General features: G+C 36.9%; 3 protein-coding genes across 10 annotated transcripts in view; 2 read left to right on the top strand and 1 right to left on the bottom strand.

The window, feature by feature from the left end:
- LOC144435818 (serine--tRNA ligase, mitochondrial-like) overlaps positions 1 to 27,500 on the bottom strand; it is a 112,960-nt gene that overhangs the window by 11,528 nt on the left and 73,932 nt on the right. For 6 of the 8 annotated variants that reach the window (XM_078124446.1, XM_078124448.1, XM_078124443.1 and 3 more), the window contains 2 exons: positions 27,260 to 27,347; positions 19,820 to 19,955 (listed from right to left, as the gene is read on the bottom strand). The gene's annotated coding sequence lies outside the window, so the exon portion shown is untranslated. Of the gene's footprint in view, positions 1 to 19,819; positions 19,956 to 22,479; positions 22,593 to 27,259; positions 27,348 to 27,500 lie in introns of those variants that run through there. The other 2 variants (XM_078124452.1, XM_078124444.1) reach the window with 2 other exon arrangements.
- On the top strand, positions 3,375 to 4,124 carry LOC144435470 (uncharacterized). The gene has a single exon (XM_078124064.1). It carries the CDS (start codon positions 3,375 to 3,377, stop codon positions 4,122 to 4,124), a length of 750 nt encoding a protein of 249 aa, XP_077980190.1.
- Positions 22,481 to 24,486, top strand: LOC144435819 (suppressor of cytokine signaling 2-like). The gene has a single exon (XM_078124453.1). The coding sequence runs from the start codon at positions 22,866 to 22,868 to the stop codon at positions 23,622 to 23,624; it is 759 nt and encodes a 252-aa protein (XP_077980579.1). The 5' UTR covers positions 22,481 to 22,865; the 3' UTR covers positions 23,625 to 24,486.

The raw sequence follows: 27,500 nt of genomic DNA, 5'->3' as shown, positions 1-27,500 counted from the left end.
ATTGACCAGGGTGGACACTGATAGTAAAACGACCTACATTTATACATACATTGAAAGACTTCGGACCTGGGACTCTGTGGCCGGGACTTCATGGAATTATTGTCGATTTTTGTTTTATCTGTAAATGAAACTTACTCATCATTTCAGGTGAAACTGTCTGATTCTTTAATTTTTAACAATGAGACGAATTTCTCCGTATGAAACCTATGTGGAGATCACAAACGCACATTTACCTGGAACTGCGTCTATACTATTAGTATTCAACCAAACACGTGACAACGTCTTTCACGAAAAAAAAATCCAGGGCCACTAATATTGATAATTAGGGAAGGAGGGTAATAACTTACAGTGAAACTACAGAATGTGGAAAATGTACATTTTTTATACGCATAGCATGAACAGCCTTGACATGACGCGCTCGCCACGTAGATTTTGTATGTAGTCACAATACAGTTTTATGTGATTGATTGTTGTTTAGTGACACAAATGTAAATGTTTGAATTTATCAACGACTTCATATCAGTGGTAGCAATGTGTTACATTAAGACTCTAAGAATGTTTTGTTATCATTCTTAAACCATATGTTTGAAATGCTTTCTTTATATGTGATCCAATTCGCTATTTAAGCTTATAGACTATCTTTACAGTTAAGTTTACTGTCAGTTGTTCCCGAAATATATGCACGCAAGCTGAAACCAACTGAGAGACGGCCCTATCGAACTCTGACCCCAAATGATTGACAGGACCTATATTTGAATACACTCCTCAGTGACCTAGGAATTCGCCGTACTACATACATTTCGTCGAATTGTTTGGCAAATTTAAATTACACTCGGTTCGGAAAAATAAAACGAAAACAATACAATGGCAGAATTATATTCAACATGAAGAGATAAACAGCTTGATTTGTCAAAATAACAGCGTTAGAACGTTGAATTGTGGCCGGGAATAGATGGAGTTGCATACTTCGAGGCATACACAACGAATAAATCTTTGTCCATTCAAACCAAAACTTGGATACAACTTTGCAATATTGCAACGACGAATCTCATATAAAATTGCATGTGTGTACATGAGGGGACACAGGCAGTAAATGACAAGACAGGCAGAGAGACAGACGTAGACAGACAGCTGTTATTTTTTTTTATCAATGCCTACATTTGCAACGTACAAATCCTGGGACCACATGAATCTCTGCAATTGTTTATATGCACAGTCAGAATGTTGGGAAGACTTTGGTCTCAGTGTAAACCTTGTCAGTAATACTTTAGTAGAACAGTGGCTATTGCACACGTGGTGGTGTATGTGCTTGCTTTAGTGTTCGTTTACTAGTAAGTTCAGGAAAAAATAGAATTTTAATTGTTATCATTCACCGCTTCATTCCTATAAGTATTCTTGTGTGTGTGTGTGTGTGTGTGTGTGTTTGTTTGTTTGTTTGTTTGTTTGTTTGTGTTTGTGTTTGTGTGTGTGTGTGTGTGTGTGTGTGTGCATGTGTGTGTATTTGTTTGTTTATTTATTTATTTATTTATTTGGGTGGGTTTTTGGGTTCGTTTGTTTCTCCTCTATTACAGGACTTTAAAGTAGCGATATGGATGAGGACTGGATATTTATTTTGGATTTTTAATTTATAAAACAATTTTATCATGGCTTCCAACTTGAAAAATCAATGTGAAACCACATTGACCAAGTTTGTGTTTGTAACTCAATACATTGCAAATGATTAATAATATAAAATGTGTCGAATGTTTGTTATTGTATGTATACTAACAAACGTTTTACACATTGTTTACCTTTTGTATTACCGTCATGTTTTAACATCCAAATCTTACGTTGTTACAAAATCAATTTGTTAATATTTCAACGAAAATGTCGTTTAAATATATTTCTGGATCAATTTAAAGTTAGTGTACAAAGACTAAGTTCCACTGCAATTGACGCACATGACTAATTACTCGAAGTATTGTCAAACTTCAAAAAAAAATATACCAAGTTAAGGTGATTCAGTTTATGTGTTTTACGCTGGTGCACAAAAGGTGGATCCCCTTGGGGTGGGACTACCGCCCCCTCCCGGCCCAGAGAGGAAAGGTCTGTCGTGCTTGGCCGATGGTGACACCGGTGATTGCAGTGAATTCCTAACTATTGACCAGGGTTGACACTGGTAGTAAAACGAACTACATTTACATTTAAAGACTTCGGACCTGGGACTTCATGGAATTATTGTCTATTCTTGTTTTACATGTAAACAAATCTTACTAATCATTTCATGTGAAACTGCATGAGTCTAATTTAGATTTTAACAATGAGACGAATTTCTCGGTAAACACTCGTTACCTGGAACATGCGTCCGATACTATTCAATCAAACACGTGACAATCTATTTCGCGAAAACCAATCTCAGGGACAATAATATTGATAACTAAAAGAATCTAGAAATTTGAAAGGTAAGGAGGGTAACTTACAGTGGAACTACAGGTGCGGAAAATGCACATTTTACACTCTTTCGCGTGAACAGCCCCTGACGCGCTCGTCACGCATCCACGTAGATTATGTAGTCACAATATCGTTTTTGCAATGTGTTACATTACGAGTATTTTGGTTTTTTACTTAATTCGTGCTTGACGTGTTTTCTTTACCTATAATCCAACTCGCTATTTGTAGACTAATATTACTATCTGCTGATCAAATGGTCCCGAAATATACGCAAATTTAATAGACAAGCTGGAGACAGCAAATCGTTATACGACTGAGCGACGGCCATATCGAACTCTGACCCTAAATGACTGACATGGGTAACACTACCTATATTTGAATATACTCCTGACCTGGGAATTCAACGAACTATATAAATTTCGTCGAATTGTTTGGCAAATTTAACTTATACTCTTTCGTTTAGTGTCGGAAATATACAAAGGTCAGAATTATTTAAACATGAAGAGATAAACAGCTTGATTTGATATAACTGAATTTTACTGTAAGACCTCAGTCGGGGACCTCAGTCACAAGAACAACGTAAATTGGGGGAAATGACGTTGTGTACTTCGAGGCACACATAATGAACTACATTTTATCCATTCCAATCAAAACTAGGATACAACTTTATATTATTGCGGATTTCGTAGCCTGGAATACATTCGTCTTTCAAATCACAAAGTCGAATGTAAAAATCCAATCCGCATGGATTCCAAGCTACTGAGAGATTTCGGTGAACGATGAAGCCCATATCAAATTGCATGTGTGTACATGAGGGTCATAGGCAGTAAATGACATACATACATACATACATACATACATACATACATACATACATACATACATACATACATACATACATACATACATACATACTTACATACATACTTACATACATACATAAGATGGCCGAAATAGACACTGGCAATGACGATCGAGAGGCGAGTAACAAAGTGGAAAACTCCAAACTGGATGGCATCCAAGCTACACTTCTCAACCTTACTACCAAAGTTGATAAACTCGTTGACATGGAAGGCACACTGCAAGACCTACAGCAGTCTGTCACTTATGTGAGTAATTCGTTTGACGAATTTACACGACAGCTCCAGAGCCTCAAAAATGAAAACAAAGGATTGAAAGAACAGCTCGCGAAGACAACAATCGAACTTAACGATCTGCAACAGTATACCCGCAGAAACAACTTAGAATTGTCGGGATTACCTGAAGAAGAAGATGAAGATACTGATGACATCGTGGTAAGAGTAGCTGCAGCTGCAGGGGTGAACATTTCACCAGACGATATAGACATATCGCACCGTCTACCACGCAGAACAAATCGTCAGGGTCAACAACAACCTGCAACCATTATCGTTAAGTTCGTCCGACGTACCGTCCGCAACAAACTATACAACTCAAAGAAACATCTTAAAGACAAAACCGCCCGTAACATCGGATACACAAATAACAACCGTTTATATATCAATGAAAACTTAACCCCGACAAATAAACATCTATTCTACGAGGCAAACCAACTACGCAACACAAAGCAGTGGAAGTTCATCTGGACCTACAACGGCAAGATCTATACAAGGAAGAATAATGGTGACCCAGCTATCTGTATAACAACAACCCAAGATCTTAGCCGAATTGTCTGAATAATATAACATTTATGCAGTGAACTTGTACATATTTATGGAACTGAACTCAGATTCTTTGCCAGACAAAACAAAATGTTCATTTTACTCTACAGACCAGTTCAATGAAGGTACTTGTACATCTTACTCCCAAAACTCGTTTTCTTTTTTACATTTGAATATCAGATCGTTAGCTAAACACTACGATGATCTAGTATCTCTCTTAGATATCTTAGATTGTAATTTTCATTTTCTTGGTTTGTCAGAAACTTGGTTAAATCACAATTCAGATCCTTCTTTTTATAACTTGCCATTGTATCAACTCATTACTTCTAACCGGGAAATTGCAAGGGGTGGGGGAGTAGCACTTTACGTTCACAATTCTCTATCTTTTACCCGTATTGACAACATCAGCATTATGCACTGTGAATCGATCTTTGTAGAAACTGTCATTGATAACAAAGCAATCATAGTAGGTGTCAATTACAGAAAACCCAACACACCACATCTTGAATTCCTCCATAGTCTTGAATCGTGTCTTGACCAGCTGTCTGCTTCAGGTAAATCCTGCATAATTCTTGGTGATGTGAACATTGATACTTCCACTGACAGCGCACCTGCTATCCAGTACAATACTCTTCTAAAATCCTATAATTTCTACCAGATCATCAACACCGCCACCCGTATCACCGACAACACCAGTACAATCATTGATCACTGCCTTACAAATATCACTAACTATTTTATCAACTGTGGTACACTTCAGTCCGACATCACAGATCACTATCCCATCTTTTGTATTATCAACCACCTCAAACATATACTGAAACCAGCAAACTCAGCCCAAATACTTAACTTTAAAAATTATAACCCTGATGCTTTCTTATCTGACTTGAATGCTACATCTTGGCAACCTGTCTATGACTGCACAGACCCAAATATTGCCTACGAAGCCTTTTACAACATATTTTATAACATCGTATCAAATCACGTTCATACCAAAACCGCCCGCCATTCCAATAGTATCCGCAAACCCTGGCTCTCAAACGGCCTACTTAAATCAGTACGTACAAAACATAGGTTGTTCACAAAAATGAAAAACAATCCCCACAATGTTAATTATAAACTTAAGTACAAAAAATATAGAAATATTCTAACAAAACTCCTCAAGTCGGTAAAGAAACGTTATTACTTCAATAAATTTCGATGGGCCCAAGGTAATATTAACAAGACGTGGCAGGTGATCAACGAAGTACTGAACAAATCGACTAACAAACTCTACCCACGCAAACTGATCTCAACGACGCCCAACAATGATCCTCTGACAGAAAGTTCTGATATAGCGAACGAATTTAACGACTTTTTCACAAGCATTGGTCCAAGCCTTGCATCAAATATTACTTCAGCCACCAAATTCACACAATATCTCGACGGTAACTATCTCAACTCTTTCTTCTTCCACCCTGTTTCTGAACAAGATGTTTTAAATGAAATCAAAACTTTAGACCCACGTAAAGCTGTTGGATACGACAATATTCACCCAAGACTTGTCACACATGCTGCACATATCATCGCTCGTCCTCTTGCACACATCATTAATTGTTCACTGAGCCAAGGAATAGTCCCAAATTCTTTAAAAATAGCCAAAATAATGCCAATTTATAAAAAAGGTGCAGCTGACAACGTCAGCAACTATAGACCAATTTCAATTCTCCCTACATTTAGTAAAATTATAGAGTCACTTGTAAATAAACAGTTTATCAATTATCTTGAAACTAAACATATTCTTTTAGATACACAATTTGGATTCCGAAAAAAATATAACACAAAATTGGCCCTTGCAGACCTGGTCTCTGATATTAGTGAACAACTAGACAATGGATTCATCACCTTCGGCATTTTCATTGACCTAAAGAAAGCATTTGATACCATAAACCACGACATTTTAATTCATAAATTAGAACATTATGGCATAAGAGGCATTCCACTACATTGGTTTAAAAACTACCTCACAAACCGACAGCAATACGTTACCATTGACAATGTATCATCCCCCTATAAACACATTCAATGTGGCGTCCCACAAGGATCGATTCTTGGCCCCATTCTTTTCTTAATATATATCAACGACATAGCAAATTCTACCAACTCCTTCCAGTTTCGACTTTTCGCAGATGACACTAACTTATTCAAATCTATCGAAGGAAACGAGATTAATCTTACCCACATAAATGTAGATTTTCAGAAGGTGTGTGACTGGTGTGGAGCGAACAAACTAACGGTCAATGTTGAAAAAACAAATTACATGGTCATCAAAACACCCCGTAAACCTGTGAACATAGAGTGTAGTTTGGGAATAGATGGAAATGAATTGAACAACGTCTCCTCGACAACGTATCTTGGAGTTTCTCTTGACATCAATTTTAACTGGAAGTCCCACATCCAAAAAGTTGTCAAATCTATTGCCCCAAAGATCGGACTTATCTCACTACTCCGACACTTTATTCCGAAATCTATTCTTCTGTTATTGTACAACTCCCTAATTCTTCCACATATAAGCTACTGTGTCGAAATCTGGGGGAATACTTACACTTCTTTCTTGGAACCAATATATTTACTACAAAAGAAATTTACACGTCTTATCACTTTCTCTGACTTTCGTGCACACACTGACCCTTTATTCAAACAGCTACATATTTTACCAATTCATAAACTTTGTTCATTTCACACCTGCCTCTTTACTTTTGATTTGTTACACAATCACTTTGCCCATGATGTAAACCGCTATTTGGATACAATTTCACATTCCTATTCTACTCGTTCCGCTACACATCGCAATTTCTACGTACCCAAAGTTAACCTAACACAAAGTAAGCACAGTATAAGATATGCAGCCACTCATCACTGGAATTTATTACCAAGACACATTAAAGACATCACCGATAGGAATAGATTCAAATCAATTTTAAAGGCTCACCTGAGTAATTCATAGAAAACACATGACATGTATTTTTTTTTTCTTATTAGTATAAATTTTATTTAAATTATTGAGACATGTAAATATTTTGTACAATTATTGTTTCGTATTTGTAGATATCCCTTTCTTTTCTTACTTTTTGTTGCCCAGTTACACACTTGTATTTTTTTTTCTTCTATATTTATTTTGTCAGGGTCACAGACTAGACTAGTTCAGATCGAACTATTTCTGTGGCCCTCACCAGATATATATATCAAATCAACCTCCTTTTTGAAATGTACATAAAAATGTTATCCTGTTTTATATCTGGTGAATAAACAATTCAATTCAATTCAATTCAATTCAATTCAATTCAATTCAATACATACATACATACATACATACATACATACATACATACATACATACATACATACATACATACAGACAGACAGACAGACAGACAGACAGACAGACAGACAGACAGACAGACAGACAGACAGACATACATACATACATACATACATACATACATACATACATACATACATACATACATACATACATACATACATGCATGCATGCATGTACATACATAGACACAGACAGACAGAGACAATTATTTTTATCAATGTCTACATTTGCAACGTACAAATCTTGGAGTCAAATGACTCAATATGTGCTATTAAATAATTGCATTCGTCAAAAAAAATGCAAAGAATGTATTAAATTAATCAATTGCACATGACCTTTTTTGAAACGATAGTAATACTAGATAGATACAATGTTTAATTACGAATAAATCTACTGCAAAGAATGTTCATGTGCACAGTCGAGATGTTCAGAAGACTTATGTAAACCTTGTTAGTAACACTTTAGTAGAACAGTGGCTATTACATGTGGTGGCATGTGTTTTAGTGTTTGTTTACTAGTAAGCCGAGTCCGAAAAAATATCTAGATTTTTCATTTTATCACCCACTGTTTCATTTCTATACGTGTTCTTGTGTGTGTGTGTGTGTGTGTGTGTGTGTGTGTGTGTGTGTGTGTGTGTGTTTGTGTGTGTGTGTTTGTTTGTTTGTTTGTTTGTTTGTCTCTCTTGTACTACAGAACTTTAAAGTGGCCATATTATGGATAAGGACTGGGTATTTATGTTGGATTTTTAATTTTTTAAACAATTTTATCATGGCTTCCTACTTGAAAAATCAAAGTGAAGCAACGTTGGACAAGTACTTGTTTGTAACTCAATGAACTGCAGAAGATTTAATAAATGTGTAAAATGTTTGTTATCGTACGTACAATAACAAAACTGTTTACACATTTTGTAGCTTTTTGCACTGTAATCAGTTACAAACACAGACTTGGTCTATCATATATGTTGTTTCACATTGATTTTTCAAGTAAGAAACCTGGACAAAATTGTTTTATGAATGAAAAATCCAACATAAATACCCAGTCCTCATCCGTATGGCCGTTTTAAAACTAATTAAATGGAGATTGTTGAAATATGATTTGCAGCTAGTTGCGCCGCTTTTGGATCCTGGGGTAGCAGACGTTTTAGTTATCGGGGGGGGGGAGAGAATTATATTACATTTGGATATATAATGGTGAACAACTTTAATGTCGGTTTCCGAATCGTTTGCTATATAAAAAATATAATGGATGGTATTGAACAAAGAGATGTGTGATGTAACATTTCGTCGAAACACATTGAATTTTTTTTTTCAATTCAGAGGGCCCCTGGACACGAAATGAAAAGGTAATTTGAAGGTCTGTTAATTCTCTGAATCCAGCAGACACATGAATTCGGAGAATAGCATCGACATAGATAATTGGTACTTAGAAGTCTCGCGTAGCCTACTCCAATGTTTGTCTTACGAATATAACAGTAGCTTGACTGTCTTTAATACTTCTAACATATCTATTTTAAGAAACTTTTTTTCTCTCTCTCTCTCTCTCTCTCTCTCTCTCTCTCTCAATCCTCACTTATCCATACATTGTAGGTACTTTTATCGTGGAGTGAGTCTTAGAGTGCTTTAACGATATGTCACGGCCAAAGCTTTTTAACAGTAGGAAAATGGTTTGTTTTTTTAACAAACTATAATATAGTCGTGGTAAAACTATGGTAATCATAAGTTGACGCTCCTCGACTGTAGTATTCGCCAATTACAACAAGACTCCCAACAAAACAATGTATTCTGATGAATCTCCTTCAACGAATATTGTTCCAGTCGATGATTTGACAAAAGGTCAAAGGTTATCTATAACCTTTCAGAAAATACATATTACAATTACATTGTAACAGTTGGGACTCTTAACATGCCGTATCAAAACTTTTATTGACGTAGAATCCCAGTGCTACGCAAAATTTCGGCGATATAAAATTCATGTTACATTTTACTTTCATTTCGTTCATTCTCGCAGACTAGAGTATGACGGCATGAAATGTAACAGAGTGCAAGTACTAGTATATCTACAGTGATATGTAGGAAAACATTTATAATTGTAATTAATATTCTTGTTGCACAGAAAAAATTGTCGTAATGATATATAATGACTGTCGTTGACGTTTTTAGTGTTTATATTTATTTATTTATTTATTTATTTATTTATTTATTTATTTGTTTATTTATTTTTATGTATTTATTTGCCCCTATGTGGCAGGGCCGGGTCGCTTGATTACTGTAGAAAGCCAACGACACAAGTCTCTGGGCCAGAAGTAGTATTGCCGCTATATGAGGACAGTGGTCCATGACGTTGTAATAATTAATTTGGAGGAAAACAAATTTAAAAGAAGTCATCTACATCAACATTTTCCAAACAGAAAAGATATTGCTAATATTGTGAAGCGTTATGTTTCGAATTCCTCAACTTGCTCTTAGTTTTTTATGCCATTCACATACATTCATCACGTGTTTCTATAAATACGACACACTGCAGGCAAAATCGTGCACATGGATTCATTTTAAAAAAAACAAAAAACTTTTCAAGTCTGTTTTGAGATCATCGTACCAAACACTAAACCACTGTGAAATTAATTTGAACTATAATAGATCCATTATTGTCCATCCTCATATAAATTACCTTTGAAGTTTGAAGTAAAAAATTACTCATATATTATATGCCTAAGGCTGCACTTCCTTTATCCTTCATGTGAATAATTCTATGAACATGAAAAATTCTAAGTAGACGGATATATGATAACAAGAAATTTCTCGGTAAATTGTCTGCTGTGGATGGTGACTTCACAGACAAGGAAGACGTTGCACTGTCACGTGGTGACGAACATCGTGCATAAAGGATAACTCACCGTTTCCTGTATCCAGTAGGCTACACCCATATTGAACTACATGCATAACTATATACAAGTTGTCTTTTGAAATATTAAGTACTGTGCATTGTCTTGGCCGTAGTATTAGGTTGGTGGTGAAATTCTACTGAAAACGAAAGTATCTTGAGACGTGTATAAGTTCAAGGCTACCGTGGTACTTTCGTCCTAAGCAATATTACTACGGATCGGAGTACAGATATATTCGACAACCTAAAAAAACTAAACATGAAATCTTTATCAGTAGTTCTTTTTAAGTTCCTTTCCTTTGATAAATATAATCCCTAAATTTCACACTTTTTCATGTGACATGTTTGTTGATAATAGTGTTTCCCTGCTTTGCTTGCTTTTAGGCAAAACTCGATACCATAAACACATGTACAGCTTCTCACACTTATTAAACATTACTGTCGAAATATAACCTCTCCGTTATTTCGAAAAGTTACAAATGCCAGCTCAAAGTTGCAATCTCGGTTATTTAGTAGATAACCGTTGTCCGATATGGATATGCCAAACACTTGTCCCAGTTTCTCATTACAGGACGCCCCTCGTGCTCATGAAGTTCAAATACCGGTATGTGCTAGCCCATAAAGTTTTTACTGTGTAATATACTACATGTACTTTCACGTTCATAACTATCATAGACTATTTACAGTCAAACAACAACGTGATACTTAAACGATCGTTTGTGAACTAGCAGGGCTCTGTGACTTAGCTAGCAAAGTCGTAAAATTGAAAGTATCAGTCAAATTGCCCATCGGAGTAGTATCAGGTATCAGTACAGCTATCACGGTATTTTTTTTACATACGGAAATCTCACCATACTTGACTAATATTGCATTATACTTATGGGCATCTTATTTCCTTTTATGGAAATGTCTTGTATGTTTATAATAAAGCTACATGGTAATATTACAAAATGGTCATAAGACAACGACGAGTATATATGACGTTCGTACCACTATATAGACGGTCTATGGTGTCGATGCGTTGAGCGATGTGTGAGGGCGCTCCAACATGGCGTATCATAGCGACTATATAATGTGATCAAAGTTTACGTTCTGCATGGAGGTATGGGCTATGTTAGATACGTACACATGGTACATGTAATATCTTTAACAGAATTCGTGGAATCTTGATACTCGCGTGACACGGTACCGTGTAGGTTTGCTGGTGTGTTGATAACGACCACCCTAACAAGTCAGGGTATAATTCATAAACATGATAAAAATGTTCTAGTCGAAGTTCAACGGAAGAGCGAGGAGCGTCTCGATAACCGCAATAAAGAAATAATTTGACGACGATACGATGACGTAAAACAAATACAGATGTGTGTCATCAAAACATATTATTGTTTTGTTGTTAAAAGTCTGAGTATGAACTTCCTTTCCACAATATTTGTAGGCCCACAGTACAACAGTTTAAACTTTGGCCGTATAAACATATGTACGCACTGATTCTATGAACCCCTTTGTTATTGCTTGTTGTTTGTTTACACTATAGTTACGCACACTACCTGGAAAAGGCTTTGTTTCCTATAACAACAAACACATACTAATAGTTTAAGCCAATGTCTAAAGTAACTTTTCTAGTGAAGAGTGACACACGAAAGTAGAATACGTACTTTGAAGTGAAGTTTCGAATTTCTCCCATTTTGATAGGCCACTAATATAAACCTAGAGTCACGCGAGAACTTAAATGACTGTTTATTGATATGGGGTCAACACAGTTTGCCGGTGAAATGCATTTGAATGAACAGAATGAGCGAACGAATGAATGAATGAATGAATGAATGAATGAATGAATGAATGAACAATTTCACACATAAGCATTTAAGGGAATTATTTTGGGTGTTTAAGTGCCGTATGAATGGCGCGATAAATTTGTGCTGTGGCCGGACGACGACTGTACTGTTTGATATATATATATATATATATATATATATATATATATATATATATATATATATATATATATATATATATATGAGTGGAAAAATTACGAGTAAGAGAGTCCTGATAAATAAATTCAATCCTTACGTTTCGAATGAATGTATTTTAACAAAGGATGCCGATATATATATATATATATATATATATATATATATATATATATATATATATATATATATATATATATATATATATATATATATATATATATCATATGCACGTGTCGTATTCGATTGGCAAACAACATCGAGTCTGAAAACCAATTCACTGGGCTAGCTGCCGGTCAATCTGGTGTGGTGAAAGCGGCTAGGTGTCTTTATTTACCTCTATTTCCATCATTTTGCTTTTGTGTCCTTGTTTCAAGTCATCGCCGCCTTCCCATTTGCTGCCGGTGTAACAATCTAATTACGTAAAATCAGAGAAGGTGATCACTCTCTGAACAACAAAATCCACAACAAATTAACAACAGTATCAAAAAAAAAGTTTGAGAAATACAGTTAAAGAAAATATATCGAGATGTATTCTTCTATCAGATTTTAATCAGATTGCTAGTGACATGCAATGACTGTAAATGCATGAAATCGAATGAAAAAAAATGTAGTCATTTTGATATTGCAGTTTACTTTCATATTTCTAGTATTAAAAAGAAGCATAGTTTTTCCCATGAACATCAATAGCGCGGGTCAATCATGTCAACTGAGTACAGTGTGCGTGCTAAAATACTCGTAGGGTATTTGTATACAGTACATCTGCCTACAGGGCGGTACAAAATTACACGATTTCAAGGCTGTCTAGTCTATATTTACTCAATAATCTAAATTTAGTCTGTTAAGTCTAATCTAATCGTGGACTATTTGCTCATGGCGAACTTTTCACACATTTTCACTTCTGTGTTGCTTTACTGAGAAGACAACTGCAAAAATAGTCAGTGTTCAATTCAAATACTATAATCATCACGATATTGTCAAGTTGAACTGGAACTAGTCATATTTTTTATATAAAAATGAAACATAAAGAACCCAAAACACACGTACACACACACACACACACACACACACACACACACACACAGACACACACACACACCAACAACAACAACAACAACAACAACAACAACAACAACCACCACCACCACCACCACCACCACCACCACCAAGAAATACATGACTGTATATTGTACACCATGACGCTGTGGGCAATGAAGTCGTCCCTTTATATTCTAGTGTAGGCCGGGCCTACTATGTAAATGAAGTAAAGTTGTCTTTATAACTTAGGGTTGGAGTATCACATTTCAAAATTCCCCTCTATAAGTGAGCGTATATGGCGTAGAATGTCTGCCAATATTAGCCTATGTAATACTACAATACGAAAATGGCATACTGCCATAGAAGCGTACCTATCTCCCTACACCTATTTTGTATTTTTTACCAAGAATTACGAGAACTAGCGGTATTCAGTGCATTGTGTTCCATTCCGTACCTTCACTTTATAGGTTGGCCTTTCTGACGTCAATGAAGACTTTTACGAAATACGCAGGTGATGACGGACATGTGGCACCCTTCTGATGACGTCACGGTCGCGATGTTAGCAGTACATGTATTTATAAACAAGTATTTTCAATAGAAGGGGTCGATCACCTGGAGAATAAATGTACAACGCCCCTACTTAAATTTCCCTTTCCTACGTTTTCCTTTCCAGTTCAGTAGTTCATACACATCGTCGTAAACAACACCCTCTTTTACGGCACCATCCACGCAAGTTCGTTATTTCGCTGTGTCGCGGAAGAAATAACAGCTCTGGTTTGTGAGAATAATGTCCATAAGCGATATTTTTAGTCGCAGGGAGTGGAATAAAAGTGGGCATTAAACGTTAAGGTACTTTAAGGGACCAGACGAACATTACTGGGGAGGGACCAGTATTTCTATTTTCTGGGTTCACCATTTTCATGCAAGTGCTTGAGGGAAGCTTAGCTTCGAACGTACTGTTTTCCGGGACTGTTTTTGGTGCAAGGCTATTTTCGATCACAGATATTACAATGATAGTGGAGGGGAGATCAGACATTTTTGCGTAAGGTCTTTCGGGAACGTCAATCTTGGTCAGTCTTTCTTACGCACCGACGAACTTCTGCAAAACACGTACACCACACCCTTGTAATTTACATCCAGGCCCAATCTGATTAAAATCCGATGTAGATGTCGGTTAATCATTCATTGCTATTATACCTTCGTTATTTTGCTTGAATTGACCTTCGTGGTACATTTTTACGTTTTTATCCTGATTGCATCGGATTTGAATCAGATTGATCCAGGCCCTATTAAACAAGAGCATATCGGTTTTGTTGCCATTGTTATACTATCCTCGCACGCTGTGAACAGTTGTTGCGCCTCTTTCGACCCCCTTTCCCATCCCCAGTGTTTTATTACCATGGTGACGCCGGAAGTAAACAGTTAAGAATTATATTCAATAGTCCGGATACCAACGTGGTATCGAGTCCACCCCCACCCCCACCCCACCCCCGGGTGGGGATGGGGGTACCACCGGCCAGTTCTGGTAGGGGTGTGCGGGCTATCAACCCCAGACTTGATTTTAGATCCATTTGACCAAAAATCAATACCCCATTTCTAATCGCAGATTCGACCCCAATGAATAGTCTCAAGACGAGAATAACATCCGTTTGACCACGAAAGTGGTACAAGTATAAATTACAGGGTACAATGTACAATGTACGCAACAGGATACTGCTACAAGGCCTTGGTTTAACCTTCGTGCGTCACGTATATCGTTAATACTCGACAAACAAGATGCTTGGAAGGAAATAGTCAAGTCGCTCATCTACGGACGTATCATGACATGGGCACACATACATGTAGTTGAACTTTCGACGAGTTTCACATCACTGGGCAAAGAAATTTGACTGGCGCCAAATCTTTTACTATACTAGTCTAAGAAAACTTTAATATGTCCATATTAGTCCGATGTTTTCCGACTGAAAATTGGCATTTATTTTAGCTATATTTAACGTTTTTCTTTCAATTTGAAAGATAAAGAACACATGTAAGTACATGTACATGGAAAATTATGTACTCAATTCTAAATATCATAAAACGATCATGTGAATTTCCGGGTAGAATTGAACTTGTCTAAATGAAATATTAAGAATTAATATTAGCGCTGAGATCGGACGGGGGCAGAGCCCCGGCTGTCTGTCCGTGGTCAACGCTATCTCCAGTGTGAATATCAAAAATACAGAAACCATAATTGCTTTGATATTGGGTTATATGCCCGAGGTGCAAGGATAAGCTTATGAGAGTGCTGATCGAATCCTTGCAACGTTAACGAGAGCATATAATCCAATATCAAGGCTATAATATTTTTTTATTATATGTCACCTGGGAATTCATGTTCATGCAATGAATTACATCTCTGTTGGGAACCTTATAGATGAACAATACTGAATTCTGTATTAGAACTGTGCGATTTTTCATTTTTGGCGTGGTCAATCATTTGCATAATATTCAAAACAAAGTTGCGTGTCAATCATTTTGGTCTCCATCATTGTGTTCGGGATAACTTCAGAATTAGAACGCCGGGTTCTCATATTACACATATGTTACGTGTCACTGCCATCAAAATATATAGATTGTATGATGTTGTATGTCGAGTGACGTGTTCGCCATGGGATCGGTTATTTTAAGATAAGACAATTCAATTTAGCATTTTTGGAACCGACCTGAAATCCTGCATGACGGATAACTACTAGTATCAAGAATAACGTTAACAAACAACTAAGTAGAACATAATGTACGAAAAATCACAAACACAACAATGGAAAAGACCTTGATTCATTTCAGAATTTGTAATATTTTATATTTGACCAGTTGTTTCCATACCCCCACCCCCTTACCCTGAAATCTATCCCACCTAGTAAATACATGTAATATAAATAGCAAGTGTTATCCCAAAGGTTACTCCGATTGTGTTATTATGCAAGCAGTTCGTAGAAGCAGGTGATATCATTGTCACCTGTTTCCTGGTAATGTTACGTAACTTACATGTTTTCTATTCAAGCACAGCGGCATATCGACAAGTACAAGTAATAGCAGGGTAATAGGTAGTAACGAGCTTTATAATTCAACTACGTACACTCGCGCTATTTTTTCTCGTGTGATTTTTGTAATCCGATTACGTAATCCTTTCTCGACCATTTTAATGATAAAGTATAAGTCAGTCGACTTTTGAACCCTTTACAAGATCAACTATCGTCATCTGTTAACTGTAACACACACACACACACACACGCGCGCGCGCGCACGCACGCACACACACACACGCACGCACGCAAGCACGCACGTACGTGCGCTCTGTCTGTCTCTCTCTCTCTCTCTCTCTCTCTCTCTCTCTCTCTCTCTCTCTCTCTCTCTCTCTCTCTCTCTCTCTCTCTCTCTCTCTCTCTCTCTCCCCCCCGATGGATAAAGATGCCACATATTGTATTCATAACATATTTCCAACTATAAGCTAATAATATGGTATGGCATACTGTTCGAGGAAAATAGACTAACATAATTGCTGTTAAATTAATTCCAGAGCGACCATCTTTCTAATCACATCATCACTCGGGGAGGATCATAAAAATGATCCATTTGTCAGCATAATATGTTCTAAGAAAATTAGCGATGGCTCATTTTCTGCGAATGTCGAATGATGGTTACTGATATTGCTGTTCCTTATATTCCTCTCTCTCTCTCTCTCTCTCTCTCTCTCTCTCTCTCTCTCTCTCTCTCTCTCTCTCTCTCTCTCTCTCTCTCTCTCTCTCTCTCTCTCTCTCTGTGGATGGATGTGTGTGTGTGTGTGTGTGTGTGTGTGTGTGTGTGTGTGTGTGTGTGTGTGTGTGGATCTTACTACGATTAAACCAATAAACGAAAGCCTAATAAAAATCTTACATTTCTAGAAGAGAAAGCACCAATTCCATAGAAATCTCCATAAATGTTAAAAAAAAAAAAGCTACTTCGAATTCGGGTTTTATTTTAGGCACACATAGAATAGTCTACGTTTTTTATGTGGCGCATTTTGTTCTTCTGAGTACGCGTAATATAATCTCTCTAATCAGTGAACGTAATCTTTCTCGGAACTAACGACGACTGCTGCTAGATAGGCCTGTGGACGACATATATCGTCATTCCGCCCCCACCAGCCTAGCCTGTCTGAAGCGGGGTCCGTGTCATCGATAAAACAAATTTTACGAGTCACGTGACATCTCGACTTGTGGCAATTTTCATCATTTAGTACTCAATTTTTGTTTCGATATCAAATTCCTTAGTCCATATTACGACTTCAATGAAATACAACTATAAATTCATTTTCCGTGTTTACATCTACTTATGTAAAAAAGAAAGACAAAACATACGCTGAAGTGTTGAAATATAAAATGAAATTCTTCGGCAAATTGGCTTGAAAATGCATGCTTTAAATTTTTTGAGTGACTTTTCAGTTTGGCAGGGTTTTTACATCACTTTTGGATTAAGGGGGTCATTGGGACCTAAGATCTGAAAATATGGGGTCCCAGCTGCAAATCTCGGGGGGGGGGGGAAGACATTATCAAAATAAAAAAATTAATGTCCAACTCCGTCCCAATCTATAGCGTTGAATTACATTTGGACTTATTTAATTCATTACCTTTTTTTGCCATAGGAAATAAATTTCTTTGTATCAAGTAAAACAACAACAACAACAACAACAACAACAACAACATCATCATCCTCATCATCATCATCATCAACAACAACAACAACAACAACAACAACAACATCGTCGTCATCATCATAATCAACACCACAGAGTGTTATATTTTGGATGGCTAATTGAACAAAGCAACACTTTACCTACGTATACAACTACACAAGTTGTATGTTCTAGGTTGGATGGTAAGCATGGATACTTGTAAGGTTGGTCAACTATTGCATCCACTTTTATATGGAGCTACATATACTAATAGCGTTACTGAGACCATGAACAAAACACAGTGACTAGCTCATACGTCGCAACCACCCCCCCCCCCACCTACCAAACACCCCAAAAACAAAAATAATAAATACGTATTTAAATAATTTCAAAGTATGTCTCTTCCTTTTTCCATTATTTTGATTATTTTGATTTCTAATATAATATTTATAGAATTTCTGAAATGTTATGAATAGTCAAAAAAAACCACTACACACAACCCCCCCCCCACATACACACACACACACACACACACACACACATACATACACACCAAGTTCCACGTAACTTTTGCGTGATCTCCCCACGTGCGTGTTCTGTGGAATTTCATTGAATGTCTCGCCGAGAGTACTAAGCTTGGTCAATTTGGTAATTCCATAATGAATGTATGACCTGAATTATATGATTTTGTTGCTTTCACTTTGATATGAGGTGACACGAATTCAGCAATCACACAAATTCCACGAAGTCCCAGGTCTTAATAAGTCTTGAAAAATAGGTCAGTTAAACTTTACGATGTCACCGTGACCTTTCGACCAAACTCTTATCGATTTTGGGTTCGATTACGGTGGTTGTTGGACGAGTCAGTCAGTCGTGAATGAAGCTACAAGTCTTTCTTCTATAATGATACACCGGCTGGGAATTTTTTTTTAAAGTTAAAATGAAATCTGATTTTTTTTGCCGTGTATTTTGTTTGAGTACCATTTGTCAAAAAAGAGGTTGAAACTGGCTCCCATAAAAGTCTATTTTACTAGTATACGTATAGAGCTGACCATCGTCGTAAACCACAGCTCTTGAAATCACGGCATCGTCCAAGACGCATCACCAAGTGGTTCGCAGTGTCGCGGAAGAAATAACAGCTCACGGTTTGCGAGAACGAGAGCTGACCACCACCCCGTTTTGTACAGGAAGGGAACATACTTAGTTAGTAGTACAGTCCTGCTTGTAGACGGTGCATGCGTTTCGGACGACTTACTCCGTCTGCAAGCAGGCCTAAGGGGCTCAGGCTTAGTTGGTGATGTTTACGAAAACACACAAAACAAGCGAACGAAAGAAAGAACAACAATAACAACACATAAATACTGACAAACATGAACGGCAGAGTAATTACAAATCATCGACAATGATTCTATGCAACATGATTTACTAATGTTTTCCATATAAATTGTCACTGTTGTCATACCCCTTTAATATTTATATCTATCTATCTATCTATCTATCTATCTATCTATCTATCTATCTATCTATCTATCTATCTATCTATCTATCTATCTATCTATCTATATGTCTGTCTGTCTGTCTGTCATAACTAGCTAGGCCCGAGCCCCCTGCAGTGTTTTAAGAATACTACACTGTTTTAGTTAGTCGTGCTTGCAGAGGGAGTAATTCGGGACTCGATTCTGACAATTGTCCCTCCCTTCTCCAGGGTTATGTCTAGACCCATACATTGTCTTCAAGCAGGACTATGTTTTCAAGAGTGACTTACCTCAGGAACTACAAGTGGGAGGGCCGGGGGAAATCCGGGTTGGACTGTTGTATAAAATGTGATGACCCCCCCCCCCCCCTGACTCCGTCGTGTAGGGTCTATATATACTTCCTCCAACAAACCAGCCTTGTCTGAGCTGAAACAAACCAAACAAGGCGGTGTCAGTGTCCAAACTTCCCTACCATACCATTTACACTTCATATTAAAACTTCGTGCACTATTTCTGGGAAATACAGATTAAAAGTGGAAAATGACGGAAATTAATGTAAAATCAAAGATATGAAAATACATATACGGGGAATAGCTGTAGCGGGCTACATAAAAGGACAATGGGTTAATTCCATCTGATTAAAGGTGAGAAGGCGGCGATCACCCGGAACAAAACAAACGACACAAAACGACAGAAATAGAGGTAAATAAAGGCATCTAGACGCTTTCACCACATCAGATTTTAATCAGATTGGATTAATTCAATCATCTAAATTTGATCTTATGCTTTATCGAGAATTTAAAGGAAAAATCACAAGGTTATAATTTATGCATTATGATGATACGTGACTCGCACACTGACATACATCAAGTTTTGGCTCGGACACAGCAAAATGTTCGACCAGACACAGTGCGGTCGAACATAAAACGGAGAAGAGAAAAACAACAAAAAAACCGCAGCAAATAGCAGCGTCATAAGAGAGCTTATATACCACTTATTTTTTACATGTAAAACTGATGACACATACATTGATTTTTAGCATAAAAATAACGTTTTGCGAATACAAATTATTAAATTAATCAATAAAAACGTGAATTTTACGAATACAAATGTGATATTTTGCATGAAAATGTGTTTTAATATATTTATTGCAACACATAGTCTGCCATACATGGCAAAAGCAGCGGCTGCAGTGTGATGATATGATTTGCAATTATATTTGATGCTAGCTATTTATTCGGGTGTGTATGTACATGATCATGACACACCTGTTCGTGAAATTGAACAAAACACTGTATTAGAGTTACCAGTAATTTATTGAAGGGGGAATTCTAGAGTTATCCCCCATTGCCGAAATATAGCAACCTAATTATGCTGTGAGTAGCGCCTACCAATATTTATGATGATAGGAAGTTAGTGGCCTTTTGCGGTTCGTTAAAATGCAGGTACTTGCACGACAACCTTCACAATATACGCTTTGTGGTTCGAGGTCAACCGGCAGCACACACAGCCGATTTCTCAGAAGCAATTAGATTATTATGAACAATTATATAATTCTCCGGCCCCCTATAGAAAATGCACTGGGTGTCCATGTGAAGTACCCCCAACTACGCGCAGTCAACAATACACAGTATACTGTACATAGAAAGGGTATTAGCACATGCATATATATAGCGCCCTCCTCCTCCTACATGACGCAACGTTCGATATGACCCACAACCGTCGTCTGACCTCATCTCTGCAACGATATACCCGGCCTTTAACATTGCACACGACTAATGCTTTCCCGAAAACGCACCGTTTGAACTCAGTTGTAAGAAATCTACTTCCCACATTTACTTTGAAAGCTAAGGCGTGACAAACGCAGATCGCGTATCGGTGCGTGAGTCACATCCGACTGACGTACGTACATTCATGGCGGACCGGCCTGACTGACTACTCACTTCAAGCCGACCGCGCCACGAATTTCTGGGTATCGGCTATGACTTCGCGGAACCGAAGAACTTGGTTGAATTCCGACTCGCCACAAAATGACAACGACGCCACCGATCCTTTGAATCAAGAAGATAAAATCGTTTACAAAGTATAAACGAAGAATAACTAGAAGGTTAAAAATTACCCTCAGTGATAAATTAATATTATTGATAATGTTTGCAAACGTGCAGTCGGAAAATACTAGTAATCATTTCTACAAGTTATTGGGAGGCAATTGCAAGGTTGCGAAAACTGTTGTTTTTTTTGTTTTTTTTGGTTTTTTTTAAAATGAAAACTCGTATCAAAGAACGTTCACATCCGCTAAACTTGGGGCGATTGGGTTATTGTTGATATGAGCAGATCGGAGCAGATAGCCGACTATGTTGTTTTTATATTTTTTTTACTGCAATGTCAATAGGAAAAAACGTGAATTTTTTCATAAGCTTAGAATATATGAGCGCTAACCTTCACCGACGGTCATTAAAAAAATAGATTTGGGACCAAAGTAAGCGTTTCAGTAGTAAAAAAAAAAAAAAAAAAAAAAAAAAACAAGTAAGTCGTAGTTCTGAAATCAACTATGTTTATACACACACATTTACTTTGTATGAACAAAAATTGTGGATGTTTCCGTAGAGATTTTTGCAAGTATGGTTCCCCTGACAATACTTTGCATCTTCAGTGTTTTTACAATGTATTATATTTATTTTTGAGAGGTAGCTTTTCTTTCTTTTTCATATGTCGAGGCTTGCGAATTCTCCGAATCCATCAGTATTACAAAAGAAAAGAAAAAGCGAAAAAAAACCCGGTTTACTAGGTTCGTGATAGCCAATATTTCACTACAAACCTAGTAGGCCTGCCGACCCACTAACTGTGTGTAAAAAATATAGCTTACTTAATATTCATTAGCTGTGTTTGCATATATCACATGTATCATGACACACGCAAATTCTTGGAATCGATAAGGTTATCTACATACATATGCATGTACAGTATTTCGAACGTCCACTGCATTCACCCGGTGTTGTTTGCCAGTGTAGCACATCTACTTTCGTTTCACATGCTAGGATTCACGTGAACTCAGTGTATTCATCGAACCAGCTTTCATACACACAACTTTTCGAGTTTTTACGGCTTACATTTTCGATTGGTGATAGTCGCGTTGCCGTGGTTCGGCGAAACAGTCGTGATCAGCAAATACGAGGAATCGCGCATGGTGTCTCGTGAACATAAATTCTACCGTACTTAAGTTCTCGGAAGAACGATCCGAGTTTACAAAACCGACAATGCTACCGTGCCGATCATCATCCGTGTCTCAGATCTCGCCGAGTACAGACCTCATAGTTACACATATTATAAGCGTCTATGTCAGCGTGTGTGGACACCGCGTACGATCAAGCACTGTTCTTTGATCGATACTGTCAACAACAAAGATTTGACATGCCGTCTGGAGTTACCGATGTGATCGTATCTGTGTGCCACGTTCAGAAAATGGCACACGGAAACAGTGCCGAAAGGACACTGGAACAACTACCTGGTGGTGAACGTATCTACCAGTATTACCAGAAAAATACTCAACAGGATCTCGAAAGCATTGTGAAAACTTTGCGAATGTTGGACATCTCTTGTTGGTACCATGGCGCCATGTCATCAAAGGAAGCCAAAGAAAAACTTCGGACATCACCATCGGGAACTTTCCTTATAAGGGATAGCCAAGACCCAAGACATCTTTTTAGTTTGTCTGTAAAGACTCATCGTGGTACAACTAGTGTACGGATTCAGTATACGAGAGACGGTAGATTTCGTCTGGACGCCGACGAAAGCATAAGGGACCGAACACCGGTATTCGATTGTGTGGTACAGTTGATGGCACATTACATGGAGGGCGAAGAGAGTAGTACCTCCGGAAGGCAACTTTTTTGGTTGGAACCGTCCGGTCGAAAGGACGTTCCCGTGAAACTGAACTGCCCGTTAAAGGCAAATGTACCGATGTTACAACATTTGTGTAGGCTATCAATAAACAGATCGCTGAAGAGAGACTTAGCCATAAAGTATCGGGTATGTGATTTACCACTGCCGCCCAGCCTTAAAAGCTATCTCATCGAGTACCCTTTTCGGCAATGATATTCTATCTTTAACGAAGTACATTGTAAATGAAGATGATAATATTTTTGTACAAGTGCAAGTTTTTTTTCTTCATATATTTTATATTTATGTCGCGAGACGATTCCGCTGGTAAAGCTTAAGACTTACGCTTTACCAAGCTGACTCCCACATGGATTTTACATTTTCAAACATCAAAGATATTTGATTTATATTTAATTTTCGCCGCTGATGGATGATCAAATACATGATCTATTAAAGAGATAACCTTGAACAAAATAACAATAGAAGTCTTCAACAAGTTCAGTTTATGCCATCATTTCTGTGTACGTGCGCATATTTCTGTGCGCGTCTACGAGTTTGGTTAATTTCCCAAATGTCAATGACGTGTGCGATTTCTCGGAATCACTGTCGTTTCCCGGAAGACGTATCCCGTAGTATATCGCCATGGCGACTGCTACTACAGCACATATGACGGGGGCAAGACATCAAGTGGAAGCTTCACCTCCAAGGTTTTCAGTAATTACATTTTATTTTATTTCTTGTTTGTCAAAAGCAATCTTTTAAATTAAGTTATCGGCCTTAAAACTGCCACGTCAGCAAAGTGGGTGGATGAAGCATGCATTTTGTATGTAAACCTGCAATGTATGTATTTTCCTGTTAAATTCATGTCAAAAAACCCATAGTTCATTCAGCTCACCCCCATGTTGTATTTCATGCACAGTGTTTGTGTGATGACGAAGTGGTTTGAATTCTATATTCTGTTGCATTTTGTTTGAGTGATAATGAAGGTTTTTTTCACTTTGATCTAAGGATGAGTGACCTGGTGTATGTATGTACAGTCATACATACATACATACATACATACATACATACATACATACATACATACATACATACATTATATATATTGTATATATATACATATATACACCTTATATATAATGTATGTATGTATGTATGTATGTATGTATGTATGTATGTATGTACGTACGTACATCTGTCTGTGCACATGTATGGTGTACTCTTATTTTTCTCATATAACTAGTAAAATAGAAGAAATCTCACTATGCTAGGTACACAAAAATGAAGTTCTGTTCTGTACCCTTGTGTCTCCAAACATTGCTAAAAGTGTAATATATTTTAAATTATTTGTTAAATTATTATAACACAAAAGTAATTATATTATTATACTTGACTTAATATCCATCACAGTATCCAATGATATGTCAACATGTTATGACTTCTGATATAAGCCAATCAGCTTACAGGTAGACAAGGGCAAACATAGACTTCTGATCATCCAATCAGCTCGTAGATGGACATGGGCAAATTTTAGAGGTGACTTCTGACGCGACGTCAGCTGGTGAGCTTATAGACAGACATGTCGAAGGGCAAATATTCACATATAATGACTTCTGATGTCTGCTAATCAGCTTATAGATAGAAAAGGGAAATATTCACAAATAATGACTTCTGATGTCAGCCAATCAGCTTATAGATAGACAAGGGCAAATATTCACAAATAATGACTTCTGATGTCAGCCAATCAGCTTATAGATAGACAAGGGCAAATATTCACAAATGATGACTTCTGATTAGATGATTCACAGATATGTGATTTATTAAAACATACTTTCACGACAAAGCTGTATCTGTGACACTCTTAATTTTTTTTTTTTAAAAGTTGAATCATGAAGCAGGTGATATTTGTGAAGACAAAGGAAGCAATATGTTGAAGCACTTGATGTAATGTCCCATGTAACAGTTGTTTGGCCTTGTTTGAGATTGATTTGTTAAAACACGATATGCGATACGATGAGATTTTATGAATGACTTGTTATTTATCAAGACTATGTTTGATGAAATTAAATCCATGTTTAGAATTACTTTTCTTGTTTGTTTTGTATTATCACATGAGATTTTATATCCGAATTCAACTTGACATTATTGATTCGTAACTGAAATGTTCTCCCCCCCCCCCCCCCCAAATAATGAACTTTTCATCTCAGGGACATTTTCAGAACACAAGAAAGTTTACATGTATCGCAAAATAAATATCAAGGCTGTGAATTAGATGAGTTGTCTCATTATTCTGTTGTGTGGTTGTGAGTGTGAAATTGTATTTGTGGGATTGGCACAGTTTTACCGTTTCACAATTTATTTTTTTTTACCGCCGTTTTACTGTTGTCACAAAAATGCGAGGTGGGCATTGGATTGTATTTGTATGTTTATATTGGCACATTTTTGTGTCTGTGAGGATTTGGTAGTTTCCTTTTAACCATTGTTTTACTGTCACAAGGATGACTAATGTTTTTTACAATGATAGATTGTCTGGCATGGCTCACCTTTGAATTCCAGTTAACTTGCATCACCTGACCTCAGTACAATTGGGGTCAAATGTGACTTTCAGTTTGTCGATAATCTAGAGTTTCTAAAGCAGAAAACAACTACAGTTCCCGGTAATGTGTTACCACAAAAGGCATTCTTTTTGTTCTTTTTCAGTCAATAAAAATAAGTCATCCATTTTGATATGATGTGCACACAATGCAGGTAAATTTCTCATTGTTGGCATGTCCATACATAGGAATTAACCTGCTGATAAAGTTATATTTCATTGTAAGCCAAAAGGCAGGTCAAGTAAATTTTGCAATGTTGATAAAAATAAAAGCCAAATTTTGTCGAAAAAATATTTTGCTTATGTTTTATAACTTCTAGTCGACTCAAAAGATGATTTATCATAATAATATTTAAAGGGAAAGAACTGGTAATGCAGCCATATTATTTTTTGGAAATTATTGAACCAAAATTTTGCCATTTCGTCTGTGTTTATCAACGAAATTGTTTTCTACAGCTATGTTCTTTGAACAGCAGATGGAAAGGAATGGGTTAGCAGTGGAAAACTAGATCAGATTTGTCAAAATAGTGTTTATTTTTGACCAAAATATTACTTTATCTTTCCATCTTTCTTCTTCTATATTATGTATTATTCTCATACTAGCAGTTTATTGCTCCCTCACTTACAACATGCTGTACTGTTGTCTCAGAGACATTACTAGGTTATCTTACAGCAGTGACCGTATGTAAAGGAATGTTGTCATGTGTAAGTGTGTCAAAGATTGTAATGAGGAGGAAGAAGTACATGAATCTCTTCATCATGATAATTAATGCATGCTCTGTTTCATCCAACATACTTTCATTTCGTTTCATTCATGATTTATTCTAAGTCACTGCAATATGTGTTTTGTTCATGCACCACCTGTTTGGCATATTAACCATTCATCCTCTGCTAACTGTCACATGTATGTCAAACTACACTGAACTGCTATACACTGAACTGCTAATTAGTGCCAACTATCTCTTGTCCATAGTAGTGATATTTACCGTAGTACCTAATATCAGCCCCACAGTGGCACAGTATGGAGGGGGTATAGGAATGATCAATGGCTGTCTGTATGCGAGTCTGTGTATACATTGATAACCCTATCTCTGACACATACAATTCATTTTCAACCAAACAATTGTCACACACTATAGAGCACACAATCAGGTCGATTTTATCATGATATTTCCCACAGGTCAGATAAAAATATACCAACTTGCTCATTTACTTTGGAAGTTTGTTCACTTAGAGACTCAATTTCACACATTTGCACCTGTTAAAGTGATCTTGACCTTCATCTGCATGGTAATATTTAATTTCTCCATTACTTTCAAAGTTTCACATCTAGACTCCATTCATGTCTGCATCCATCCATGTATATATATATATATATATATAGAGAGAGAGAGAGAGAGAGAGAGAGAGAGAGAGAGAGAGAGAGAGAGAGAGATGTAAGCTTCAATTCAGACTGACTTGACCTTACTAAATTTACATTCATGAAGTTTTGATCATAG

The sequence above is a fragment of the Glandiceps talaboti genome, chromosome 5 (assembly GCF_964340395.1).
Source record: "Glandiceps talaboti chromosome 5, keGlaTala1.1, whole genome shotgun sequence".
NCBI classification, from domain to species: Eukaryota; Metazoa; Hemichordata; class Enteropneusta; family Spengelidae; genus Glandiceps; species Glandiceps talaboti.
This window is presented reverse-complemented; position numbering and strand designations above follow the sequence as displayed.

What these genes read in the sequence shown, in the direction of transcription:
- LOC144435819 (XM_078124453.1), top strand. Translation starts at nt 22,866, where the DNA reads ATGTCAGCGTGTGTGGACACCGCGTACGATCAAGCACTGTTCTTTGAT.
- LOC144435470 (XM_078124064.1), top strand. Translation starts at nt 3,375, where the DNA reads ATGGCCGAAATAGACACTGGCAATGACGATCGAGAGGCGAGTAACAAA.